General features: G+C 40.9%; 1 protein-coding gene across 2 annotated transcripts in view; it reads left to right on the top strand.

Annotated features, from left to right (window-relative positions):
• Positions 1–23,616, top strand: part of MATCAP2 (microtubule associated tyrosine carboxypeptidase 2) — a 30,384-nt gene extending 6,768 nt beyond the window's left edge. For both annotated transcript variants that reach the window (XM_074841505.1, XM_074841495.1), the window contains 6 exons: positions 538–1,220; positions 10,447–10,590; positions 12,706–12,838; positions 14,046–14,351; positions 14,848–14,945; positions 20,401–23,616. In XM_074841505.1, the coding sequence (XP_074697606.1) occupies positions 538–1,220; positions 10,447–10,590; positions 12,706–12,838; positions 14,046–14,351; positions 14,848–14,945; positions 20,401–20,562 (1,526 nt within the window). In that variant the 3' untranslated portion in view covers positions 20,563–23,616. The remainder of the gene's footprint in view (positions 1–537; positions 1,221–10,446; positions 10,591–12,705; positions 12,839–14,045; positions 14,352–14,847; positions 14,946–20,400) is intronic.
• The last annotated feature ends 431 nt before the right edge of the window (positions 23,617–24,047 follow it).

The raw sequence follows: 24,047 nt of genomic DNA, 5'->3' as shown, positions 1-24,047 counted from the left end.
CTCATCCTTTCTGAGACTAAATTCTGTGAATCAGATTTTGCAGATGAGACCACACCAGACTGCTTATATCACAGCACAGATCCCTGTGGGACTTCTCTGTAAATACTGCTCACATACTCCTATACAGTTTCTCATGTTTTAAGTTCTTCGTTATCAATACAGAAAGCCTTCCTTGCGTGATAAAGATCAATCAGATTTTGCTCAAAACTAAAAATCTGTTAATGTAAACATAAAGTCCTGCACAGAGTCTTGTTTTAAACAAGTTAGTTCAGCTGCAAACAGTGCACTCATGCATGGAGATGCAAGCATAAAATACTTGTTTAGCTGGATCTTACAAGTCCCAGTCTAACTGTTCAAAAGTGGTATACACAGACAATTCTCCCATATGTCTAGAAGTCAAGATTAACTTGATGTGACTGCAGTTAAGTCAAATTCTGTGTTTCATTTGTGTTGCAGTTTTGAGTCCTTAAGACTCATTGCTGTGTGAAACAATCAAATTTGTCCTCAACTTTTTTTCTTCCTCCCGTCTCAATGCAGAAAAACTTCACTGGCCTAAGACAGAGCTTTCTAAGAAATCAGTCCTGAGTCCAGAAGAACATAAGCTGAACATTAATAATGAAAACAGCCTCCAGCACCCACCTTCTGGGATCCTTAAGGACATTTTCACAACAGGAACCAGTAGCTACAATGTCCTTCTGCAGAGCAAAGAGGAGAAAAAACACCATGCTCAGAAGCAGTCATCTGCTCACCACAAGAAACACAGAAAAACTACAAAGTGTTCTACCACCTTGCGAAGCAATGAGCACCGCAAAATCAAAGTCCCGCTGCCCTTGCTCAGCAGTGGATGGTACTGCACAAACAGACAGCCCTCCCTCATCGTCACTGGCCCAGTGTCTACCAGCATGAAGTTTACAAACAGTATTTCAGTTGCAGGCAGCAGCATAGCGCTGCCATCCCGACCCAGAAGTAGAACTAAGAGGCATTTTAATCTAACAAAGCCAAAGCAATCCCAGTCCTCAAAAAGCCATGGGAAAGAAGGTGATGTCTCTGGCCAAAAACTCTGTTTACTGACTGCTATCAAGCCTTCCAATGTGGAGAAAGAGAAGATGAAATTCTTCAAGTCAGATTTCACATACAATCCTCAATTCGAATATGCAAACCCTGCTCTGCCAAACGTATTAGCTAAGCACAGCCACGCATCTGACAGATTTCTTAAGCAGGTATAGTTACTTTTTTCCCTCTGTTTTCAGTGGTTATTTTTTCCTACACCTAATAAGGTGGTATTTGTCTTTGTTTGTAGCGAATTGTTTCTCCATGTCATCCTCCCCTACTGTTTGAAAAATGCATCAAAGATGACAATACAACCGTAGAACTGAAAGAAAATATTTTTAATTAAAAAAATTAAAGCCTTCCTAATACTTACAGGATTCTATAGGATAAAGGCACAGTTACTTTTAAATGGGTTTACATGAAACATAAGAAGCAAGAAAGCTTTTTAGGCAGTGAAGCAGAGTCCAATACAGGAAAAATACAATGCCTAAATAGGCTTTAATAAAAAGAGGAAAAAAGCAGTGTAGCAATTCTATCAATCCTCTTGGTGACACAGGCATTGGGAGGGGATAGCAATTTGAGGTCATGGTTATTCAATAAGCATGTGTTGATGTTCCTTGTTTTAATCAACTTTGAAAGGATATTTGCATATACATTAGACTCAGTCAAGCAGCAGACAAATTCCATTCCATTTAGCTCCACAGAGGGCTAAAATTTTAAAATATACCCCCCCTTTTTTTTTTTCATAATATGTAGCCACACTGGTAACATAGCTACAGACTACCCTGGCTTCCTACCTGTCTTTGAGTTACAAAAAACCCAAAACCCAACAAGAACAATGAAAACCTTGCTTTCAAATTTGACCTAAATGACAAAAATCAGAGCTTATCTATACAATATCAGAACCAGTCCTCTTCACAGTTTTGCCATTTTAAAATGGTTTAGAAAGACTTTATTTAAGTCTGACAAGCTTTTATAGAGAATCTCACGTTTCAAGTGATGCTTAACTTGGGAAGAGCTCCTGACATTCCGTGAGTTTCACTTCTTTGTGGTAGAATATTTTGCTTAAAACCCCCGAAAATTCCTGGTGAAAAGGATGAATTAATTAAAGTATCGTGGGTTCTAATAACTGACCCTTGACTTGTGAAGAGTCTGACTTTTTTTTTTTTTTTTTTCCCTAAATCCAAGAACGAACGTAGGTGTTATTACCCATTAAATCATTGTATTGTAAGGCTTGGTCTGTGTTTTCACATTAAAAATATCTGTATATTTTAAAAACTCAGTAGCTGGGTATTCATTAAGAATTCATTTTCAGAGAACAGCTGTTCTGTTCTTAAAATCAGCTTCTATACTTCTAAGCAACCAACTAAATCATACTGACACCAAATAAAACTACTCCTTGACTAGAGCTTTTTAGCAAGTTTTCCTTTGATTTTTATAGCAATATTAGCAACATTAATCATAGATTACAGCAAATTGACAATAACTAATTTGCCAGACTGAATTTAATATAAACTTGTATGAGATAGCAGAGCCTTAAAAATTATGCATGATGATTTTATAGAACAGGCCTGTTATTGATTTACCCTTCTTTTAATTAAAAAACCCACACCTAAATAATACATATTTTAATAAAGAATGACTCCTCAATAGTATTCTGATTTGTAACTCTGCCTTTTTCCCTTTACATAAAAAGCATGAGAAAATAAAGGCTTTGTAACAACTTTAATAAACAGTGAAGGATTTAATGTTCAATGAAGTATGGTATTTCTGAAACTTACCAAGGAGGATATAAATTATTTCATAAGATTTAGTTTAAGTTACAGAAGTTCTTGGCAAGAAAAGCATTTCTTCAAAGTTCAGCTCCTAAAAATACTGAACAATATCTTGCACTTAAATGACTAAAACGGCAGCTTTAACCCAGCACCAAGCCCAGCAGGTGGCACTCTCTCTTTTTTATCTGTAACTAGCTTTAGCAATTTTCAGCTCCACGCAAATCTGAATTTTATTTCATGCAAATTTCCTATCCAGAAAAAGCAGCATTAATCAAAATTTTAATCAGCAAATATTGTATGAGCCCTTGCTTTTCCTCAGTACTAATTTTTTTTCCTTGCATATTTTGATTGTCAGAAGAAACACTTAGATATCTTATAGGAAGTGTTAAGTTCAGGAAAAATGACTTTAGTTGCAAAAAAAGTACTTACAGTGTCCAGATTTGGGTCTGCAGTAAAAACACAACTGAGTGTAGTCATCCTTTTTCCTGCAACAAGAAAGAATTCAATTTTGGCTTTTTGAAACATTTTTGGCTTTCATTTGTTGCTTTACTTATTTTAGGAAGCTTTGCTTTCTGTGAACCAAACCAGAATGATTCCTATTTTATTCTGTAAAAGGTGCTTACAGCAACTTACACTTGCTTGCTCTTCTATGACCAATATATCTGTAAAACCAACTTTTTACTGACAGAACTCACAAATTTTATAGGGGGCTTTCAGGATACTTCAGTGAAATGAGCTCAAAACCTGACATTTCAGAATTTTAGAGGATTTTTAATCATTTCAAAAATATTTTTACCCACAGCTGTGCATAGCCTGCTAGGATTAAAACAGACTTCATTTTCTTATTGCCCGTTCTGCTTTTGTGCATGTCTGTGGAATTGGTTAATACAGCATTACTGCAACACATTTGGAAGATGAATCACACCCTGCCCCATTTATTCTTTTTCTTTTTTTAAAGGCAAAGAACACTATGCATTTGCAAACCATTAATACAGCAGTGCTGCAATGGGGAACTCACAGGCTTGTGAGCACCCGCTTCTAGTCAGATCAAATATTTTAAACCTTGGACACAGCCCAACACTTTTATTGATTGACTTTTCACAGACATAGACTAAACATTTTTGAATTGTTAATACATTTGAGAATAATATTTTAAATATCTCCTCATATTTTGTTCTGTTTCTTTCTACTTTATCTTGTTTTCTTCATAATAAGGTTCTTTCATGAGTCACACAGTATGTGCCTTTAGGAAAGAGAGCTTAAGAATAAAAAATAGTATGCAGACTTGCAGCTTTTCGCATTGATTGACATATATAATATTACAGAAATTAATTCTCTTATTGCTGTGTTTCAAGGTCAGTGCAACAACTGCGTGATCTAAGTGCTATGAAAGTTTTCTTATTAGCACTCCTTCTGGCTCAAACTACTTGTCCTTCATTGTTAAGTTTTCTTAACACTTAAAGTGTTTGTTATTTTTGCACAGATGCTAGAGGTGGCAATACTTAGCTAGAAGTAATTGTCCCCCACATTTGCAAAATGGATGACTTAACAGTTGCAATTTGCTGAACCAAAATCAGCAATGAAGTTGCAACTTCAAGTAACCTGTATATTAACACCTGTTTCTTTGAATTGTACATTAAAGCATGAAGTCTATTGTTATATATTCTAAAAAAATCATTTTGTTGAATAATCCCCCCTGTGAAAGAGCTGTACATTCTTTTCCCTTGTACTCATAAAAAATATCGCAGTTTTGAGTTAATAAATGAATCAGTTGTGCCACATTGCAAGTGTTTGTACTACACACCTTTTAAGTCATTAATACAAGTAGCCTACAATTAAGAAAATTTATCAGATGTTGGAAAAATAGTTAGGTGGAGCTGGAAGGCTAAACAACATGGCATTTAACACTGAGTAATCCTTTGCAGTGTCCAGGTGATGTCACAGCTTAGGCATGTTGAAGATTCAAGAATGTGTCCCTGGCTGTAATTGTAAAACAGCTCATTCTCCACTAGTAACAAATTCCCTCCTAAACTAAGATTTATAGATAAAAAGTGTTAATATATAACACAAAGCATATCAGGCCATCCAAGGAGCGAAAGTTCTCAGGGTCCCACACAAACTTCTCTTTCACTAGAAGAGACTGTAGATCACTTCTGGTGATACTACAGTAGGAGCATCAGTTTATTTCAGGACACAGTCTCATACAAAAACCAAGTGAGTATTAATTTTTAATTCGTTACAAAGTATTTGAAAAGTGTTTCATTAAAAATATTTCTACCAGCTCTAAATTACTTAAACATGCTCTTTGTCACACTGAGAACAAGCATGCGAAAGAAAAACCACTGTAAACACTGAATAAAGTACCACAGCCTGAGTAGACTAGCCTCAAAAATCTGCTCTTACCTCTCTCCCTCCTTTTCCCTTGACCCAAAAAGGAGGCAGCCACCATTTTACAGCTGTTGTTTAGACTAACAAGTTCCATCTGGTACATCTTAGTGTTGCCTAAAGATGTGTCTGGGAAGCTTTCTCCCCCCAGCAAATAAGCTATGCAGGAAGGAAAGTGATGGTGCCTGCGAGACTTTGTCTCACAAATGTCAACAGAGACTGCAGCCTTTTTGTAGCAGAGCTGCTTCTGAACGTAGGACGAGCTGACTGAACGCAGGGGCCTGACTCCTAGGTCACTGAGCCCGTTTTCTAACTTGATTGCCTCAAACATTTCATGAGCATGTCTTACCAGTACATGCATCTACAATAACTCTGAAGTAACTAAGCTGTGTTGCTGCGCATGGGTGACTTGGGATTCAGAGACCTACTTGGCTGTAAATAATTTGTTTAAAAAAGCCAACACCACCACAACCTAAACCTGTCAATTAGAGCCCTGTCTTGCTCTTGTTAGTGCTTCTGTGTCATTACTTTCTTGACCAGCAGATTTGCTGCGCAAGGGGACTTGTCTTGGGACCGCTGCTTCTTTTGGCACTCTTCAGTAGTGATAAGAGGGATTAAACCAGACCTTTTAGATAATAATGAAAAGAACAGGGATTACTACTCCTAACTAGTAACTTGGTACAGCCACACAGTCCTTCTTTTCTTCCATTTTTTTACCTGTTGCTGAAGAGTTTAGTTTGGCCGTCGGAACTGTGGCAGTATCAGTACCTTGCTTTCTACTGGCCCAGAGGCTGGAAAATAGTTGCACAGTTGGATGCTGGAATAGGCAAGAGCTGTCATGCTGGTCTGGATTTTCCCCTTTCCCAGCAAGTTCTTGCAACACCTGACTTTGAGTCATCTCACCTCAGAGACAGGTGTAGAACCCCATGGAGGGGCTCCGTGTTGTATTCAATGCCTGGGATCCAAAAATATCCTGAACCTTTTCCCCTCAGGAACCACCACCAGCCAGGGTGGTTGTGGCAAGAAGTGTCAAAACGAGCAGCATTACTGGGGACAGGGCCCACCTCAGTGCTGGGACAATCTGCCACTCCCCAGAGATTTGTGTGCTGGTGGCAATGTGTGTGTGCGATGGCTCTCCCTGTTGTTTTGGTGCTTCCAGAGTCACACCTGCCCACTTGGAAAGAATTCTCGGGACTTCTGTTTTGCTTGAAACAGAGTCAAGGAAGAAGGTGGTGGTGGTGATGAGCACCCTTCTTAGTGATTTCCTAATGAAGAGAACATGTGCTCAGCAATGAGGAGGCTTAAGCTTAGTGACTTTCTCAATATTTATGGGTTCAAATTTGCAACATCTGTTTGGAGGTGGCTGAACTGCCAAGATAGAGGTTACTCAGCATGGCACGTAAGGTAGAGGAAGCACCCTTCGGTATCCCACTCTTCCCCTTGAAGCTGCAAACTGTGCACCAGGTTGAAGTGGGAGAGGCCAGAGTGGATCTGTGCTTCTTCAGGCAGATGTATCCCTGAAAACGTCCTATTCATATTGTGCTGTTGATTCAAGTGTCTCACAGCATTTTAGGAAAAGCCTTAAACAGCCCAGGAAGAGTTCAGGAGGTAGAACTTGGGCCTCCTGACTCCCAAACTCATGTTGCCTCCCTTGGCACACATAGGTCTCAGCTCCAGGGAGTTTGCTGTTACAGATGGCCAAGCAGGAAGTTTAATGCTTGTTCAGTGCTTGTTTTCTCACTGCTGTGATTAAGTGGTTTTAGAAAATACCTGCACTCTGACTAAGGTAGGAGAGTCCTCTGGGAGAACACCACCAAATAAACTTATGTAATGCTGCATCTCATAGCAGTAATGTCTTTGTAAACAGTGTCAAACAGAGAACTGGTTAATAAAGTTTACAAGCAATTTTCAAACACCCTTATTTTTATGAGCTTGCACATTGAGTGGAAACTGCCCCCTTGCTCTCAAATGGTTTTGGCAGTCCTCTGCTTCATCAAACCTGCTCTCATCCACCCCTACCCGACTTTGATCAGCACTCTAGATTTGTCCTACTCTTTTCAAAAAATATGTAAAGTATCTTTGCTATTCTTCAAGCCTACTTCTTATCTTTTGCTACCTCTATTGGCTGCTTTCAGCCTGTGAATCTCATTCGCCTGTTTTTCTCTATCCAAAGGCTTTGCCATCACGTTGTCAGAAAATCTTTTTTGCATTGTTTGATATGAAGCTGAACTGGACCTGATGTTTGGTTTGCTGAGAGGCAGTATGGGCATCAAAATGTAGCGGTCTTGTTTCCATGTTTGTTGGGAACCCAACAGCCACATGATCCTTTGGCAATGGCAAAGTGTTGCCTGAGAGAGGAGTGCTGGTTCACCTAAGGCAACACCGTGCCTGGGGGCCTACCAACCATTCTGCTCAATGAACAGACCCCTTCCAGCACCTGAGCCAATATCCTGTTCTTGTTTGATTTACTAGCAGACAGATGTAGCCTGAGTGTTGGATACTTTCTGAAAGATGCCTTAAAAACCCTCAGAAAGAAAAGGACCGAATCCTGGTAACTTTTGAATATAACATCCATCCCTGCATAAGTTCCTGCAGTAAATAACTTTCAAAGAATTTAATGCCAAATCTTCCCACCCACAGGATCTACTGTGTTTTAAATCACATTATTCAAAACTTTTGAGGGGAATTGCTGTTCTGTACAACCATATATTTGAACATAAAGACCTATTTCAGAAAGTGAGGATTTGGGGGATACCGTGTAGTGTAGCTGCTCCAGGGATTGCAGTTCTCTGGCAAGCCCTGTTGCATCTTAATTCTTCATCTCACTGTGATTTTTATAAAATGCTATTAATTATAATGATTTTTTTCCAGAACTTATTACTGAGAGATAGAATTGGCCACAGGAAGAGATAAGGAGAAAAGGAAGATGTTCAGGAGACAAAACATGATGCTGCTGGGCAGCAATTCTCTTTAGGAATGGAAATCACTGGTGCACATTCAAAGGAACTTAAGTCTCCAAGAATTTAACTGGGTACTTACTGTGTTTAATCTAATAGACTTAATTGAAAATTAATATCAACAAGTTGTGGAGATAAATTTCATGCAAGAAGATTAATTCAGAGATGACTTCTTTCAGAGTAAGCAAATAAAGTTAATTAACTGTTCAGAGCAACTAGATACACAAAACAACTACTAGGTAGCATAAGTATCTTAAGGATCTGGCACCTTGCAAAGGAAACTGAAGAACTGTTGTCATTAATTACTCAGGTTGGTGTCTTGAGAATAAACTTCCTGGGACAGGGGACAGGAATTTTTGGGTTGTTCTTTAACCAAGGATTTTGTGTAAGGCAGGAAAATGCCTCAGCATTTGCAGACACTGAAAAACTTCTAAAAGAGCCCATGTTTTTAGAAGTTAATTCATATGTAAATAAAAAAAAAAAAAAGGAAAAAATCCTTTGGGAAGATATACAAGCTATTAAACAAGAACTAGATTTTGCTCTGATTTGTTCTTTACATCTAGTCCTTGATCCTAAATTTTGCTAGAAGCAATTGTCATTAGTCTCTAGAAATACTAGGCCTTGCATGAGGGATTAATGTATTCCTTCTTTTAATACTTAGACACTAACCTTGCTTCATTTATTTGAGAGATGCAAGAAAAAAATATTATTTACTGACATAGAAAGACCTCTCTAATCTCCTTCTATAATCTTTCAGGCACTGCCACACCTATGCGTTTGTACAAGACCTGATATATGGGGAAGTTACTGGGAACCAAAATCCCCTTTACCTCGTAGGTCAGCAGTACAGATGTGTAGTTGTCCTTACTCATATTTATGTGCAATAAGTTAATAGGAGTAACAACAAAAATAACAGCACTGAACTTCTGTCAAATACCTACAGCAGCGGGTTGGCAAAATGATGCCAGAGCTACCCAGTTTGCACCAGATTAGGGTGTATCCTCTATTTGTGTCTTTCAGTAGCAATTACTTGGGGTTGCTTGGTTTCAACTTGAAAAAAATTAGAACAGGATTGTTAGTAGCTGTGAGAGATACAAAATGAACCCTGGTTTTGTGGACAATAAGCCACTCCGGCAATGTCAGAATTACATAGCTGGAAACAACAAGCATGTTATCAGCTTCATGCATGATATAAGTGTACAACATAAAAAGAGATTCAATCTGCAAGATTTCCACCTTCATCATTAGAGGTATTTTCTCAGCAAGAATGTTCATGTTTTAAGGTAATATCAGTAATATTTTTTTCTCTGTGGGAGCGTCTGTTATCATATCTATGAAAAATGCCATTCCCTGTAGCTGGGCTATTGCTGGGCAAGAAGTTATTCTATACCACATTTTCTTTTAAGGGTGTGAAATGACATGTTGGGAAGTAAATTACTGGGGATGAGTATTTCACACCCCACCAGTAACATCTTCAACATGCAGAGTTCAGATCACATTATAGGTATCATGCTCTGTTTTCCACCCACAAGGGACTTCTAGCAGCAATATGTAAGAGAATTGTTGATACCAGTTTATTTGTCTAATGAAACATGCCTCCTTCATTTTGGGGGGTTATAAATAAGTATTGTGATTTAAGTGAAGGGTTTAAATGAAAGTTCTGTGAATAAAGTTCCCGTTCTCTCTCCTTTCTGAAACAGACACCCATGGTGCAGAGGATTTTATTGTAAGAAGATATTTTTGGTAGAAATGCTATTGTTAAAATTATAGTTACACATCTGTTTAATCATGGTTCAGCATTTCTAAGTTAGAAAATACCAAGAGATGAAGTGAGATGACAGTAATAGTTGATCTTTGTAAACTTCGTTGGAAAATCATAAAAAGAAACATGCTGACAACTTAAACCGCAAATGTCCTTGTGACCTGTTATGTCTGATTTACAAGGCAGTTGCACAACATTCCCAAAATTAAAGAGAAAATGGGTATTATTTCACTAGACTGATAATCATCTGTGTCATGCTGATGTATGTGGGTCCAAGAGGAGTTGGTCAGAACATTTTTTCAGTACTTTGGCATTAATGTATGTCTGAAGATGGTATAAATTGATTACAGAGCACGTCAGCCTCTATGACTACAGTTTGATAGTGACTCCCAGGGAGTTAAAAAAAGAAGAAAGATTTTTTAAAAACAGAGATTGAGAGGGAGACAAAGAATGCACATGCCAGTCTGACACAGGGGCCTTACTGCATTCATATTTGCTATGCTTTTGTATTTTATAGTCCATTAACATTATGGAGCGGACATTGCAGAAATACGGAAGCTATGAAAAATTTGAACAGGCCACTGGAGGCAGCTTGCTGACCAAAAGTAGGATCTGGAATCATGTCAGGAAATACATGGTGAAAGAAGGCTGTCTTGGTGAGGTAAGTCATACACACTGTATCAGGAAAGAAACATTTATCTAGATCTTAGAAATTACAGATGGATGGACCTGAGAGACCATCTGGGAGGCCTTTCCTCCACAATTACAAGAATATTCCTTACATCATATTTTTCTCATGGCTGTGCCCAGTCTAATTTTTGAACAATTGAAATGATGCAGATTCCTTGTGAATGCTTCAGCCGTCCCTCTGAGCCTGTTTCCTGATTCATATATGCTTGTTCTTAAGTTCACCTCTTATGGGAGTGCCCAAGAATGACACCCTTCCTTCCCTCCTTTTTTCAGCTACTTGGAGACTAGCACATTTCCATTTATTCATCAGTTCTGCCATCCGTTCTCTTGTGTCAAATTATTCACACCAAAGGAAAGAGTTAAGAAAAGGCCAAGAAAAATAACCAGCAGCCCAAGAGACTGATTTATAAGAAGCAACACAAATGAAAGTGACATAAATGATTTAAAATGTCTGAAAGAGGTTGGCTTGTTGAGTTGGTTTGAGTGCTGGATTTTCCTGACTTCACCCATCTAATTTTTTTAGAGTTCTGTGCAAAAAAATTATTTCCTATATTCAGGACTTTAAAAGCCCACTTGACTGAGTTACGTAGAATTGCTTGGAAGAGTCAGATGAAATTGAATGTATAAAAAGATAATTATTCCAAATGAAAACACCAGCTGACACAATCTAAGACTTGGGTGAGATCACTGGCAGCGAGCAAGAGGAGTCTGGAATGGGAGATCAAGAGACAAAAATTATTTTCCCAGAAACTAGGTTTAATTAGTAAACATAATATTATTAGGAGAAACTGTTAAACTCATCACATCTTTTTGGGAGACTATAATTTGACACTGATAGCAGACTTTACCTGTGTTTCTAAGAGTGAGGCTGTGAAACTACAGTTTAGAGCAAACAGAAAAAAATTATATTTTTGGTCTTTGCTGTGCTTTTATCTCCCTTTGCGTTCATTTTTGTCTTGGTTTGTCTTCATGGAAGCAGGATCCTACACTCTTATAAAACATCTTATGTCCTTCTTAATGAAATGCTTTACTTTCTCTGCAAAAATAGTGTTAATACATCATGCTTGGTATGGTCTAAAATATTATGCAAATACTCTCTCCAGTTGAAGAGATGTTAATAAAGCTAAGTGGTACCCATGTTTTAAATGCTTTGGGATTTACCTGTCTTTCCTGCATGTTAAATATGAGTTTTATGGGACTGATTGTTTGCTGTTGAACTTGAAGCTGAATGGTGGGTTTTGAATACAGGGAAGTGTCATGTTAATGGCTTTGATATGAAAAAAAATTTACCTCTCTTGTAGGTACTCTCCCTTGTACTCTTCTGAGCATTACTGTTTCTTTAGGCATTACATGAAGAGGGAAAGGTGCTTAGTCTTCAACAGAGTTTCTCTTCTCCCTTCCAGTGTCTTGTTTAAAAAGTCTTTTTAAATTCAAATAGCAAAATATATCCATATACATTAATTTTCTTCTCTGGCAGTTTTTGTTTTGATTACCAATTTTCCAAGAGGAAAACAAGAACTACATTCCTATATAAAACAAACCAAAGCCATACCAGTATTTTAATAATATTTCAAGTCTGTGTCATGCATCAGGAAAAAAAGTACACAGTGCTTCCCTCTCTCATTCATGTGGCTTCAGAATTGCAACTAAAAAGGTTTCAGACAGTTAGGTGTATGGATACCTAGTCAATTTATTTGTGTTTGTCTAATATTTTTTCAGTTCTCAGTAATATCAGGATAATTAGACACAGTTAAAAAATGGAATTTTCTCTAATTTACTCTGCATATGATTGTTCCTTAACCCCCAAATCGAGTCAGTGTTACTGTATTAAATTTTGCAGTCTCATGTCTGTCTATCTTAATCCTCATGCTAAATCCCACTAAAATCTGAGGTTTTGTCAGCAACACGGGTGACTAGGACAGCTGAGGGGAGTCAGAGGTGTCTCTCATAGGCGACTGCTGGGAACAAGGGAGAGTTCTGAAGGGCAAGGGACCAAAGAGAAATTAAATAATGGAAGGGCTGAAGGAAAAAGCAGGAACAGGAGCGAGAAGAGAGCTCTTTGCTACCTGAACTCTCTCATCTTCAGATTGTGGTCCATCTCACGGAGGACCTGCTATCTCGAGCCTCAATGACAGTGGTGAACGGCCGCCCCACTCTCACGATCAATATCTCCACTGCGCGAGAGCACTGGCTGGAAGGGATGCTGAGACATGAAATTGGTACGAGCATGACATCAGTTCTTCAGGCAAAGGGGAGTACTTGCATGCATTCTTACTTATTTTGCAGTGATGGGCCAGGCACTGTACATATACAGAAGGAGGGAACGTCCTTGTCTAAAGAACCTTTGCTGTAGGTGTGCTAAAGGGAAGGAGAAACCTATTTATCACTGCAGCATGCAGTAAAAGGAAGATAATTCACTTGAGGATTCCTAGAGTTCACATACATTATCATTCTAGGTCAGATTAGGAGCGAGGGTTTGAAGTGAGTCTACCAGCTAGTCCCACCTACTGCACTGAGGTTCACATGCCAAAGGGATCTTGGAGCAGGCAAAGTGAAATCCTTTCAGATTATGCTAGCCCAGAGGCTATGCTCCAGGGCATACGTTCTGTGCTGCTGCTGCTCAGTGTCACTTTGCTCATGAGAGCAATTTAGAGCTAGTCTGGAGTTTAAAAAAAAAAGGGAAATAAAAATAGTGTGACCTCAACCTCAGCACCAGCCATTTCACTTTACAAATCTGCTTCTGTTATGCTGCACTGCTTGCAAACGTAGGCATGCTTTAGGTATGAAGAATTTACCCAGCAACCACTAAACCGGTGTAAGATTGCCTTGATTTTGCATTATAGAAGGTTGGCCCAGCCCCATGGAAAAGTTCTACAAACTTTTCAGGGAATCTGTTTTAATGAAGTACATGAAAACTAGATAAACTTGGCTAGTACCTGAATTTCAACTGGAGAATAAGCCCTGCAATTGCCTTGGACCACTGTTACTCCCATTGTCAGGGGACATAGCCTCTTCCAAGGCTGTAGCAGGGCTGTTTAATCACCTTCAAGAGGCAACATTTCTGCCCCCTTACTTTGATTCTCCTTCCTTCTGTTCACGACAATGCCTAGCCTATGCTGGAGGCATTCAGCACAAGAGACGCTTTCGTAAATTCCTTTCCACGCATTTGGGAACTCAAGTCCTGCTAACACTTGTATTCCTTAGGCATTTTTGGGACTGCCACCTGCAGTCAGCAGATTAATAATTGCACCATGTAATCAGTTCTGACAAAATTCTCTGTTGTAGACAAGGCTAAAGTTGGCACTTTTCCCAGTGCTCAGTCCTACCAGTTCAGAGTTCTGAAATGGGCATCTCGTTCCATATTTTATAATTTCTTTTTAATCATTAGATGCTACTGTTCTAAATCCCATATTCCTTTCTTTTCAGGAACTCATTATTTTCGGGGTTTTAACAACAACAGCCAGCCTTGGTGCAACTGGAACGGACGTAGAAAACACGGGTTAAAACCAATCAACCCTACAGAAGAGGGGCTAGCGAGCATTCACAGTGTCCTGTTCCGCAAAGACCCTTTTCTCTGGAGAGCTGCCCTGCTCTACTACACAGTATATCAGGCCAGCCAAATGTCTTTCAGTCAGCTTTTCCAGGACGTGGGGAAATTTGTCAAGGACCCCAACACCAGGTGGGATTACTGCGTACGAGCCAAGAGAGGGTGGACTGACACATCACAACCAGGTGGGTTCCCTATCTGTCTTCTCTATTTTTGTACTTCAGGGAGGTTTTCAGAACAGAGCTCCTTCATCATGTCAAACAGTAAAACCTTTGCAAAAGGGAGAAGTGGGACTCTGTACTTTCTCAAATGAGGCAGCAGGAGGCTGAAAGTGCACATCCATGAGACTTTCAAAATGAAGCAGTAATGGATTTTTTTTGTTGGAAGTGGGAATGTAAATTGCAAAACCATGAAAAAGTCCATACTCCCAGTTTGACCTCCTTTCACGTTTATTACAAGAGATGTAATGTTGCTGTGGATATTCACATACACCATCTTCTGTGTTTGATTTCTTTCTCTGGCTAGTGGGTTTAGCCTTCTCGTTACATTTTGGGAAGGTTTTCAAAGTCTGGGATATAAATATCTAGTTTTTAAAAATAAAATTGTTCTGCTCATAATGGCTTCTGAGAATATGCCTTGAACAAACCCTGACAGAGTGCAACATATCTTGATTCCTTTTAGGCTGTTTCAATAAGGATCAGGTGTACTTGGATGGCATCCTCCGAATCCTGAGATACAGGGAGTCCATTGATTTCCATCTTCTAACAGCCCTTGGAAAGGTGAGTGGACTCATTCTTAACAAAGGGTACAGTTTTATCATTTCAACAAGCCTGCCTGTAAAGAGCTGTGAGTCATTGTGCTCTGTTTTACTTTGATCTAGAAATCTCTGTTCTGTACTGCACCTTGTATTATTACACAGTGCAAGTTACAAATATTTTGAGGTTCTAAAAATTTCTACCAGCTTTTCCTCATTCCTCACTTATCAGATTAAGATTTTATGGTTGTATTTCTCAGACTTTCCTTTCCTCCCTTTACAAGGTACTTATCTGACTTGCAGTACAACAGACTGCCTTGGGCAAGCAGGACAGGTGCTAGATAAGGTGGTGGTCCTAGCAGAAAACAAAATAAACCATTTGATGCCAACGCATCCCCCTCCACCACAAAGAGTTTTTAATCTCAAATATCTGTCACTGATGGCACCTCTGATGTTTTTCAAAAACCAGTTTGGTTTTTTTTCCCCAGAAAATATGGTATTTCTACGTTCACAGAACATATTTTATGTCCATTCTAACTGTCACTGCTTATTTGTTCTCTAAAACATACTAAGAAGTGCAAAAACTTTGTCACACTTCCTTAACCAAATCCTTGGATTGCTAAGTTTCCACAGTTCGTACTCACATAAACCAGGATCTAAATTGATGTTAGGCTTGCATTTAGAGCACTTCTGCCTCCTTGGCAGTCATGGGCGATAAAGGGAAGTGGCATATTATGATAGAGGGTTTTGGTCCACATTTAAGAAGTTTTGCCTTTAGTGTCAGAAACATCCGTATTGGTGAGCAGAGCTATTTAGGTAACTGAACCAAATTAGGAAGCTCTGAAAATAAAATCACACTGTTAAATAAGTCTCTGCAACCTTATTCTCTGAAACTTCCTTTTCCTTTAAGCCTGCTTGACTCCACACAGCCTCTGCCTGCTAAACTACTGAACACATACGGTTCCTGGCTGCTTTATCCCCTTCTATCTTCAGGGAATCTGCAGGATTCTCAAACCACTTCAAAACCATAATAAGTCATTCCTCATATATTTATAGATTCCACTATAATCCACGTGGCAACGCATCCATATTAAGGCTCTACAAGCAATTTAATTCTAGCAGTATGATAATTTATAAGTGCTTGACTTTACAACTTCTAAAATCAAGGGATCTTAAAGTCTACTCTGAATGTTTTTGTTGCACACGTCTTCTGCAATCAAACTGGAAATTTGTGTATAAGAGCAGTGCCTGCTTTCAGCATCACAAATTGGTTGAGGTCTTCAGGGACCTCTCAAGATCATCTAGTCCAACCCCCATGCTTAAGGAGGGTCAGCTAGAGCAGGTTACCCAGGACCATGTCCAGTTGGGCTTTGAATATCCCCACTGATGGAGACTCCGCGACCTCTCTGGGCAGCCTGTGCCCGTGTTTTACCACCCTCACCATAAAAATGTGTTTTGTGTTCAGTTGGAATTTTGTGCATTTTAACTGGTGCCCATTGCCTCTTGCCCTTTGGGGCCACTCCTGTTTAACATCTTCACTGATGATCTAGACGAGGGGATCGAGTGCACCCTCAGTAAGTTTGCAGATGACACCCAGTTGGGTGGGAGTGTTGATCTGCTCGAGGGTAGGGAGGCTCTGCAGAGAGATCTGGACAGGCTGGAGCGATGGACCAAGGCCAGCTGGATGAGTTTCAATAAGGCCAAATGCCGGGTGCTGCACTTGGGCCACAACAACCCCCAGCAGCGCTACAGGCTTGGGGAGGAGTGGCTGGAGAGCTGCCAGTCAGAGAGGGACCTGGGGGTGTTGATTGACAGCCGGCTGAACAGGAGCCAGCAGTGTGCCCAGGTGGCCAAGAAGGCCAATGGCATCCTGGCTTGTATCAGAAATAGCGTGGCCAGCAGGGACAGGGAAGGGATCTTACCCCTGTACTCGGCACTGGTGAGGCCACACCTTGATTCCTGTGTTCAGTTTTGGGCCCCTCACTATAAAAAGGACATTGAATGACTCGAGTGTGTCCAGAGAAGGGCAACGAAGCTGGTGCGGGGTCTGGAGCACATGTCGTACGAGGAGCGGCTGAGGGAACTGGGGGTGTTTAGTCTGGAGAAGAGGAGGCTGAGGGGAGACCTCATCGCCCTCTACAACTACCTGAAAGGAGGTTGCAGAGAGCTGAGGATGAGTCTCTTTAACCAAGTAACAAGTGATAGGAAAAGAGGGAATGGCCTCAAGTTGTGCCAGGGCAGGGTTAGACTGGATATTAGGAAGCATTTCTTTCCAGAAGGGGTTGTTGGGCGTTGGAATGGGCTGCCCAGGGAGGTGGTGGAGTCCCCATCCCTGGAGGTGTTTAAGAGTCGGGTTGACATAGCGCTGAGGGATCTGGTGTAGTTGAGAACGGTCAGTGTGAGGTTAATGGTTGGACTGGATGATCTTCAAGGTCTTTTTCCAACCTAGATGATTCTGTGATTCTGAGATTCTGCGATTCTGAGATTCTGCCCTGCCATTGGGCACTGCTGAGCAGAGCCCGACTCCCTGTCATTCCTTCCCCTCAGGTGTTTATACACACTGACAAGATCTCCTGAGCCTTCTCTTCTCCAGGCTGAACAGTCCCAGCTCTCTCAGCCTTTCCTCATGGGAGAGATGCTCCAATGCCTTAATCATCTTAGTGACCCTTCATGGGGCCCGCTCCAATATCTCCATCAGGAAAAACAAGTTCTGTGAGTGTAGAGAAATATGAAACTTGGACTGAGATCTAGCCTGTGGTTATTACGAGTTTATCAGCACTCTAAAGGGTGATTTATTTGTTTGTTTAGGGTGGAATAGGAGGATCAGGTTGTTCCAAAGGGTGTATTAAGGTCAGCTGGCATGTCTTCCAGGTTAGAAGAAAACACACAGGATTTAAACATAGGGAAGCCCAGCATTTTGCGGGAAAATTTTCGTTGCCTTTTGAAGGTTCTCAGTGTTGTATTGTAACATGTGAGCTCATCTTTCTCAGCATATTCAAAATATGCCCATCACCTTGGGCATAATTTCATTGCAAATACAATAAAGGTATGAACATAATAGGAAATGAAAACAGTCAACTATATTGCTGACAACAAATAGCCTCTGTGCTTTAGTAGGTAGTTAACACAGTTGTAAAATCAGAGCACTGATTTCTCAAGTGAATGTATTTCAGACAGAGCCATGCTGAGGTTTCTGTGTCTTCTATTCTCATCTGAGTGCTAGAGATCTCCCTGATGCAGGCAGCTGTGCCTTCCTGATGCTTCTCTGACATTACTTACAGTGTAGAAGAGAGCAGTGTGTGGAAACAGAACACATGCAAGCTGTTCAGCATACCTTGAACTGACTAAGGAAAGAGCTTGAAGCCTCAGAAAAGATGCTTCTTAGAAGGAGCAGTTTTAGCAGGAAAGAATCGAATATGGGAAGCGCTGTAAAACATACATGTACTAATCACATGCAAGTGGTATTAAAGAGAAACAGAATGCGGATGTTGGGTGCACTTCAGTATGGCATAATTACCAGAGTTTTAAAAAGCAAAAGCAGCAAAATGTCACCTACTATTGAGTTTCCCAAGAATGTGAACACATTACAAAGAGTCTAAGTAAGCCTGTTTTAGCCTCAGTCTTTTTTAATTAGTACAATGATTTTGTGGTAAGGAAAACAAGCTGTTGCCACAGTAGGATGAGATTATGTTTATGATCTCCTCAGGATGCCAACTTTTGTCATTTTTTAGCAATTGCAGGGACTGGGGGAAAACATCCCATTCAAACCATGCCTCAGATCACAGATACTTGTTTCTTGGATGCAGCAGTAACAGAAACCCCTGAACATAAATATGAGGGGGACAAGGTTCTTTTTCTTTCCTTTGTTTGGACAGAAAAGAGGTAGAATTCAAAGTTGGGACAGAAGGGAAGGTCAATATTTAATTTCATTTGGTGCTGTGTCTCCAGACTGAGAGGAGATGGTATGATTTTGTATAGCTCCTCTGTATCAGCTTCTAAATACATTAATCAGGTGTAATGCCACACCGTCTTCAAACAGCAGTATCTTAGTGACTTGAGTAAGCCTGGGCATGGGTGTATGTTCATTTTTTTAATCAGGATGCATCTTGTCATTGCAGCTAGAAAAACACACGTGTACTCGGATGCCAATTCATTCTCTTTGCAGACTTTGTTCCCACTATCATCAGTAAGATATGCACCTATCTGACTGCCTCTATGGGTCAGGTTTAGCAATCTGGATTAGACCATCCTGTCTTTCCAGAGACCCCTTCCATGCCCTTTACACATTGGTGAGTCATTCATGCTGACTTTAATCTTTTCTGAAGAGAAACCATCACCTTCTAAGAGGGCAGGCTGTTTCCAGGGAAACCTCACTGAGCTGTGCTTCACTCCTCAGAAGAAACATGGGGTAAAAAGGCTGGAAGGAGCAGGCTCCACTCTCAAGCCACCTGGCACAAGCCTGCTGTGAGGAAATAGGATGTGCCAGTTAGTAAGCACAGCCAGGCATGTGGTTTTTGCCAGTACATATGCTTCTGTCTGTAGGGTGCCCCGAACACGCAGCTTGTAGACAAAGCAGCAACCACATAAATTTCATCACACTGGATTGCTGCCCAAGGAGTCCTGTTCTGTACTTGCAGGGCAGCTTATGTAGCGATTGCACAGTCAAAGCATTCATCCTTTCTGCACCATCATTCACAGCACCTTGAGCTACTGTGAGCTCAGGACTTGAAGTCCTAGCTCTTAGAATCATAAGACTATGGAGAAAAATCTCAGCTTTCATTAGAAAAAGAGTAGTAGACCCTGTAGTAGCTGGAAAACATTTGAGAGTGGCACACCTATACCCAGAAGGATCTGATGCCAAGAGGCAAACCCAGTCTCTGCCCTGCTATTGAATGGGAAAAAATAAAACAAAATTGAGATGCTTAAGGGTTACCCATGCTGTAGTTAGTTAGTAGAGGTGCATTTTAGTTTGCTTTGCATAAGCACATTGGATTGTGAAAATGAAAACAGGAGAGTTCAGGTCAGCTGGCACCATGCCTTTCCCAAAGCCAGAGCCTGCCTGCTTCCTGTGCCATACCTGTGCTGCACTCCCTTTCTAGTTCCTCAGTCTTTGGCACAGTGTTTTTTCCATTCTTATGTTAATCTTTCCACCTTTTTGAGAAAAGACTCCAAGACCCATATGTGCTCCACCCTTTCCCTCTATTCCTGCAGCTGCTGTACAGGTCATTCTCATTCAGGTTCCTACGAGTCTGTTCACTGACTCAAAAGCAGAATCGGGAAGTATGGATGCATTTGCTAAAATTACTTTTTTTTTTGCATCTTCCACTGAGACAAACAGTTGTTCATGTTTTCAAAGGATTCTCACAAGCTTTTAAATCCCCCTGCTCTGAAATCTTTTCTCATCTACAAGAGATGATTTAGATTGTAGCAGAGAAATAACAGGACTGTGGTGCAAAATTAACCCATGTCCTTCCTTACAGATCTCGTATGAGGATGTGGACCGCCTGAAAGGATTAGCTGTGATTGAGAACATGAGGGTACCGCACTTTTTGCAAGACCATGCCCGGTATATGGAGCACTTGGAAAAGATCATGGAAGTCAATGAGCTGACTGATGAGGAGCTCCAGGATCTCATAAATTAACAGTATTAGTTCACCATTCACTTACTCTGTGAGGATGTAGAACTGGACTTCCCAGAGCTTGCGAAAATGGATTTATGAGGGGAGGGGTGGGAGGGAAGGGTGGCCAGAATACGTGGAATTCAGTAAAAGCCCCTTTCTGTTCCTTTTGCATTGTGATTGTATACTGATTATTTTCTAAGGGGTTTGTGCATTTTTAAAAATTTGGCTTAGGAATTCCTTTGCAGTGATCTGTTCAATCATGTACTCTGCTTTGTATGCCAGGTATAGCGCTTGACACTGTCTTTTGTAATATACTGCCTTCTCCCACCCAGGTTTAGAGGTGGAGGAAAGGAAAAAGAGGAGAAATTCCCCCTTAGTTCACTTGTGATTGCCCTGTCTTTGGTCATAGCTTTCATAGCAATAGAACTGCTGTAGATTATGCTACATCACTGTCTGTGTAACTCCCATTTGGTCTTTATTGCAGTGAAAAAAGAAAGTTTAAAAACACAGTGCACAGAAGCAGGTCTTTGTGCCATAGGATCAAAGCTCTGTAATGCTATAAAAAGTTTTGGGTATTTTTACTGGGAGACTTAGAATTTAAAAAAAAAAAAAAAAAAAAAGAAGATAGGTATTGCTGTTTTAATGACTGTAAGCAGGTAGCAAAGTTATCCCCCTTTATCCCCTCAAAAATTTACACTGTTCCACAGCTTTATCTGTATAGTGCATGTTTTGGGACGCTGAATTCTGGAAAGGGTCTCCCTCCTTTGAGGACCAGCATAGCATATCTGGGAAGTTCAACATGGCAGTGTTTTGGAAGAAGGATTGGGCAGAACTGTGATTTCATGACTTACATATTTTAAATACATTCAGGAACACAGGGACATGATTCAGCACAGCAGGCAATACCCACTTCTTCTCTGGGTCACCTGAGCCTACAGAGGGTCAAGTCAACTTTTGGAGCAGTACCTCCATGCTGCAGCAAGCTTGAGCTTGCAGAGCTCATAGAAGAAACAAGATGTGAATGGGGGGGAAAGAAGACTCACAAGTGCCCTATTCCTGTGTTCCAGCAGAAGTGCTGCACCACTCTGAAGCAACCTTACCTCTGTTTTAACTGCCGGTGCTATATCCAGAACAAAGAGGAGAAAGCACCTTACTGTAAGGCACAGCTGGTCACATGATAAATAGCTTAGATGGCTCAAGGAGGACTTAACTACATAAGCTGCATTTTCTGATTCCAGAGTATTACGGAATTACCGAGGCAAATTTTGCACCTATAAGTATTCTGACAAAGGGTTTTGTTTTAGTAGATGGGATTTTATCAGGGCTCCTCTGAACTCCTGGGAAGCAGCTATGGTAGGAGAGGCTGGGCAGGAACTAGGGAGAGCTTTGGACAGGGCTTCTGCTATTTCTTCCTCTTCTGCCTTGGCCCACTGGTAACAAGCCTGGCATTGGATAATGTGGATAGATGGAGCCAAGGTTTCCTCCACACCACATTTGCATGGACCTGAGCCCTGGTATCCCTCCCTCCCTGCTTATCCTGTTCTTTAATGAAATGGATGGAAAAACCCTCCCACCTTATTTTACACCCAGGGCTTTACCAGCCATGACAGCAAGGTCTTGAGAACACATTTTCTGATCCCCAGGAAAATCTGTGAGGAAGCGCTCTCAGTTGGCTAAGAGGTCTGAAGGTTTTTAAATAATCCCGTAAAAGCAGCTGCCTTTTAGATAGTTTTGCAGGTGCATTTGCAGCAGCTGGCTGGCTGGCTGCTTCGAAAAAGAAAATGCACTCAACAAGCATAAATTTACTAAATTTGGTTATTTTCAAAGCAGGGACCAAGAACTGCTTGCAGCAGCCTTAATTTTGTATTGTCAGTACTGTTCACGAGCTGAAAGCCTTTCAGCCTCTGTAGCCTGAAATAAAAGCCCTCTTTCTCTCCTTGCCCCCTTCAGGCTGTCTGGTTTGATCGCTGGTGAATTTGCCTGCCCAGCTTTGTTTTTTTGCTGTGCCCAGGAGACACGGTGTTGCAGCAGCCTGACAGGAACCATTTGCATCACGCACCCACGTGCTCCAGGCTTTGGCTCCTTTGCCAGAAGCAGCAAGAAAGCCACACACGACTAAGGCTGAGTCAAACGTTACAGTCAAAAGCTCTCTTCGGAGTAAATTGGGCAGAGATTGTTTGAGCTATACTATGGAAGAATCTGGCTCATTTTTCTGGCCCAGGGCCATGCAAAAGGGCCAGTCCTGTATGAAAGGGACAATTCTGAACTGATTTTCTTCTTACAGGAGAGATCCCTCCCTTCCTCCAGTGACTTCTATATAATCAAAGTGCTCTTCCTCCCCCCCCAGCAGTAATGTTTTATAATCTAAGTGTGTGTACATAGTGTGTTCTTGAAACCAGGAGGCTGTGCTAGTCACCCTGCCTTTGCCACAAAATACCATGCCTACAGCCCTTTGTCCAACAGCCAGTTGACTCCTTTACCACTCTGAGCCCTAAACGCTACTACAGGCCTTTTTGCTTTACACGAAGACCCTCATCACATTTTTGTCAAAGCAGTAGGTGCCATCAAACTTCTGTTCTTCGTTATTCCAGAAATAGATTTGCCTTGTGCAAGGTTGGAGTCTGGAAGTGGTCAGTATCAAAGTAATACTGTAGCAATTGGTGAAGCTGTCAGCTTCTGTTTTCAGCATCAGATTTGTCCTTCCTCCTTTGTAAAAGTGTTTCAAATTTTGAAGTGTAGCTTTTGTAACTTCTCCTGATTCCCCCCGCCCCCGCCCCGTGAAGAGGCTGGTTACTAAGTCATGATACTGAAGTTCTGTAATAAAGCGTACGGACAGCAGTCCACGTGAGCTCGCGTCACTTCACAGTGTCACGATGTCAGTGATGTGACGACAGCCTTTCCCAGCAGTCTGGCTCATTTGCTTTGCTGTGTATCCACATCTTGCTACTTCTACGTTATTCCTATACAGAAACCTGGTCAACATTGGAGAAGCTTCCCAGTCTCACCAGACCAATTTTGAAAGGTATTTTATACAACTTTTACAAATAAAGATAAATGAAAGAATGACAGAGACAAGAGTACTGAAGTGTTACATCATACTGTGTGAGAGCATTACTCTCTTTCAGCGGCATTAGCTCTGCAGCTAGCTGGACATCCCAAGCTGTGCATGGAAAAGATGGCTTTCTGATACAGTTTTGAAAAACTTGGGGTTGGAGTCATGAAGGGTCTGCTGAAGCCTTACATTGGGTACAGCTCCCTCTGCTCTGTCAGAAGGCCTGGCTGCTCACAGGGAAATTACACACCCTCCCTTTTTCTAGGATATGGTCTGAGGCATCATCGGAGCCACTTTGCGGTGATGTGTTTCTCAGAGCCATCCATGTGGGAAATGGCAACTCCAAATGCTCCACTTTAACACTTGGATCCACACCTGTCCCTCCCCCGCTTTGTGTCCCCTCTCACATTATAAAACATGCTTGCTTATCTTCAGGGAGTCCTGTCATCTCCTT

Source organism: Strix aluco, chromosome 1 (assembly GCF_031877795.1).
Source record: "Strix aluco isolate bStrAlu1 chromosome 1, bStrAlu1.hap1, whole genome shotgun sequence".
Taxonomy (NCBI): domain Eukaryota; kingdom Metazoa; phylum Chordata; class Aves; order Strigiformes; family Strigidae; genus Strix; species Strix aluco.
Note: the sequence above shows the minus strand (reverse complement) of the source record. Positions and strands in the feature narration are given on the sequence as shown.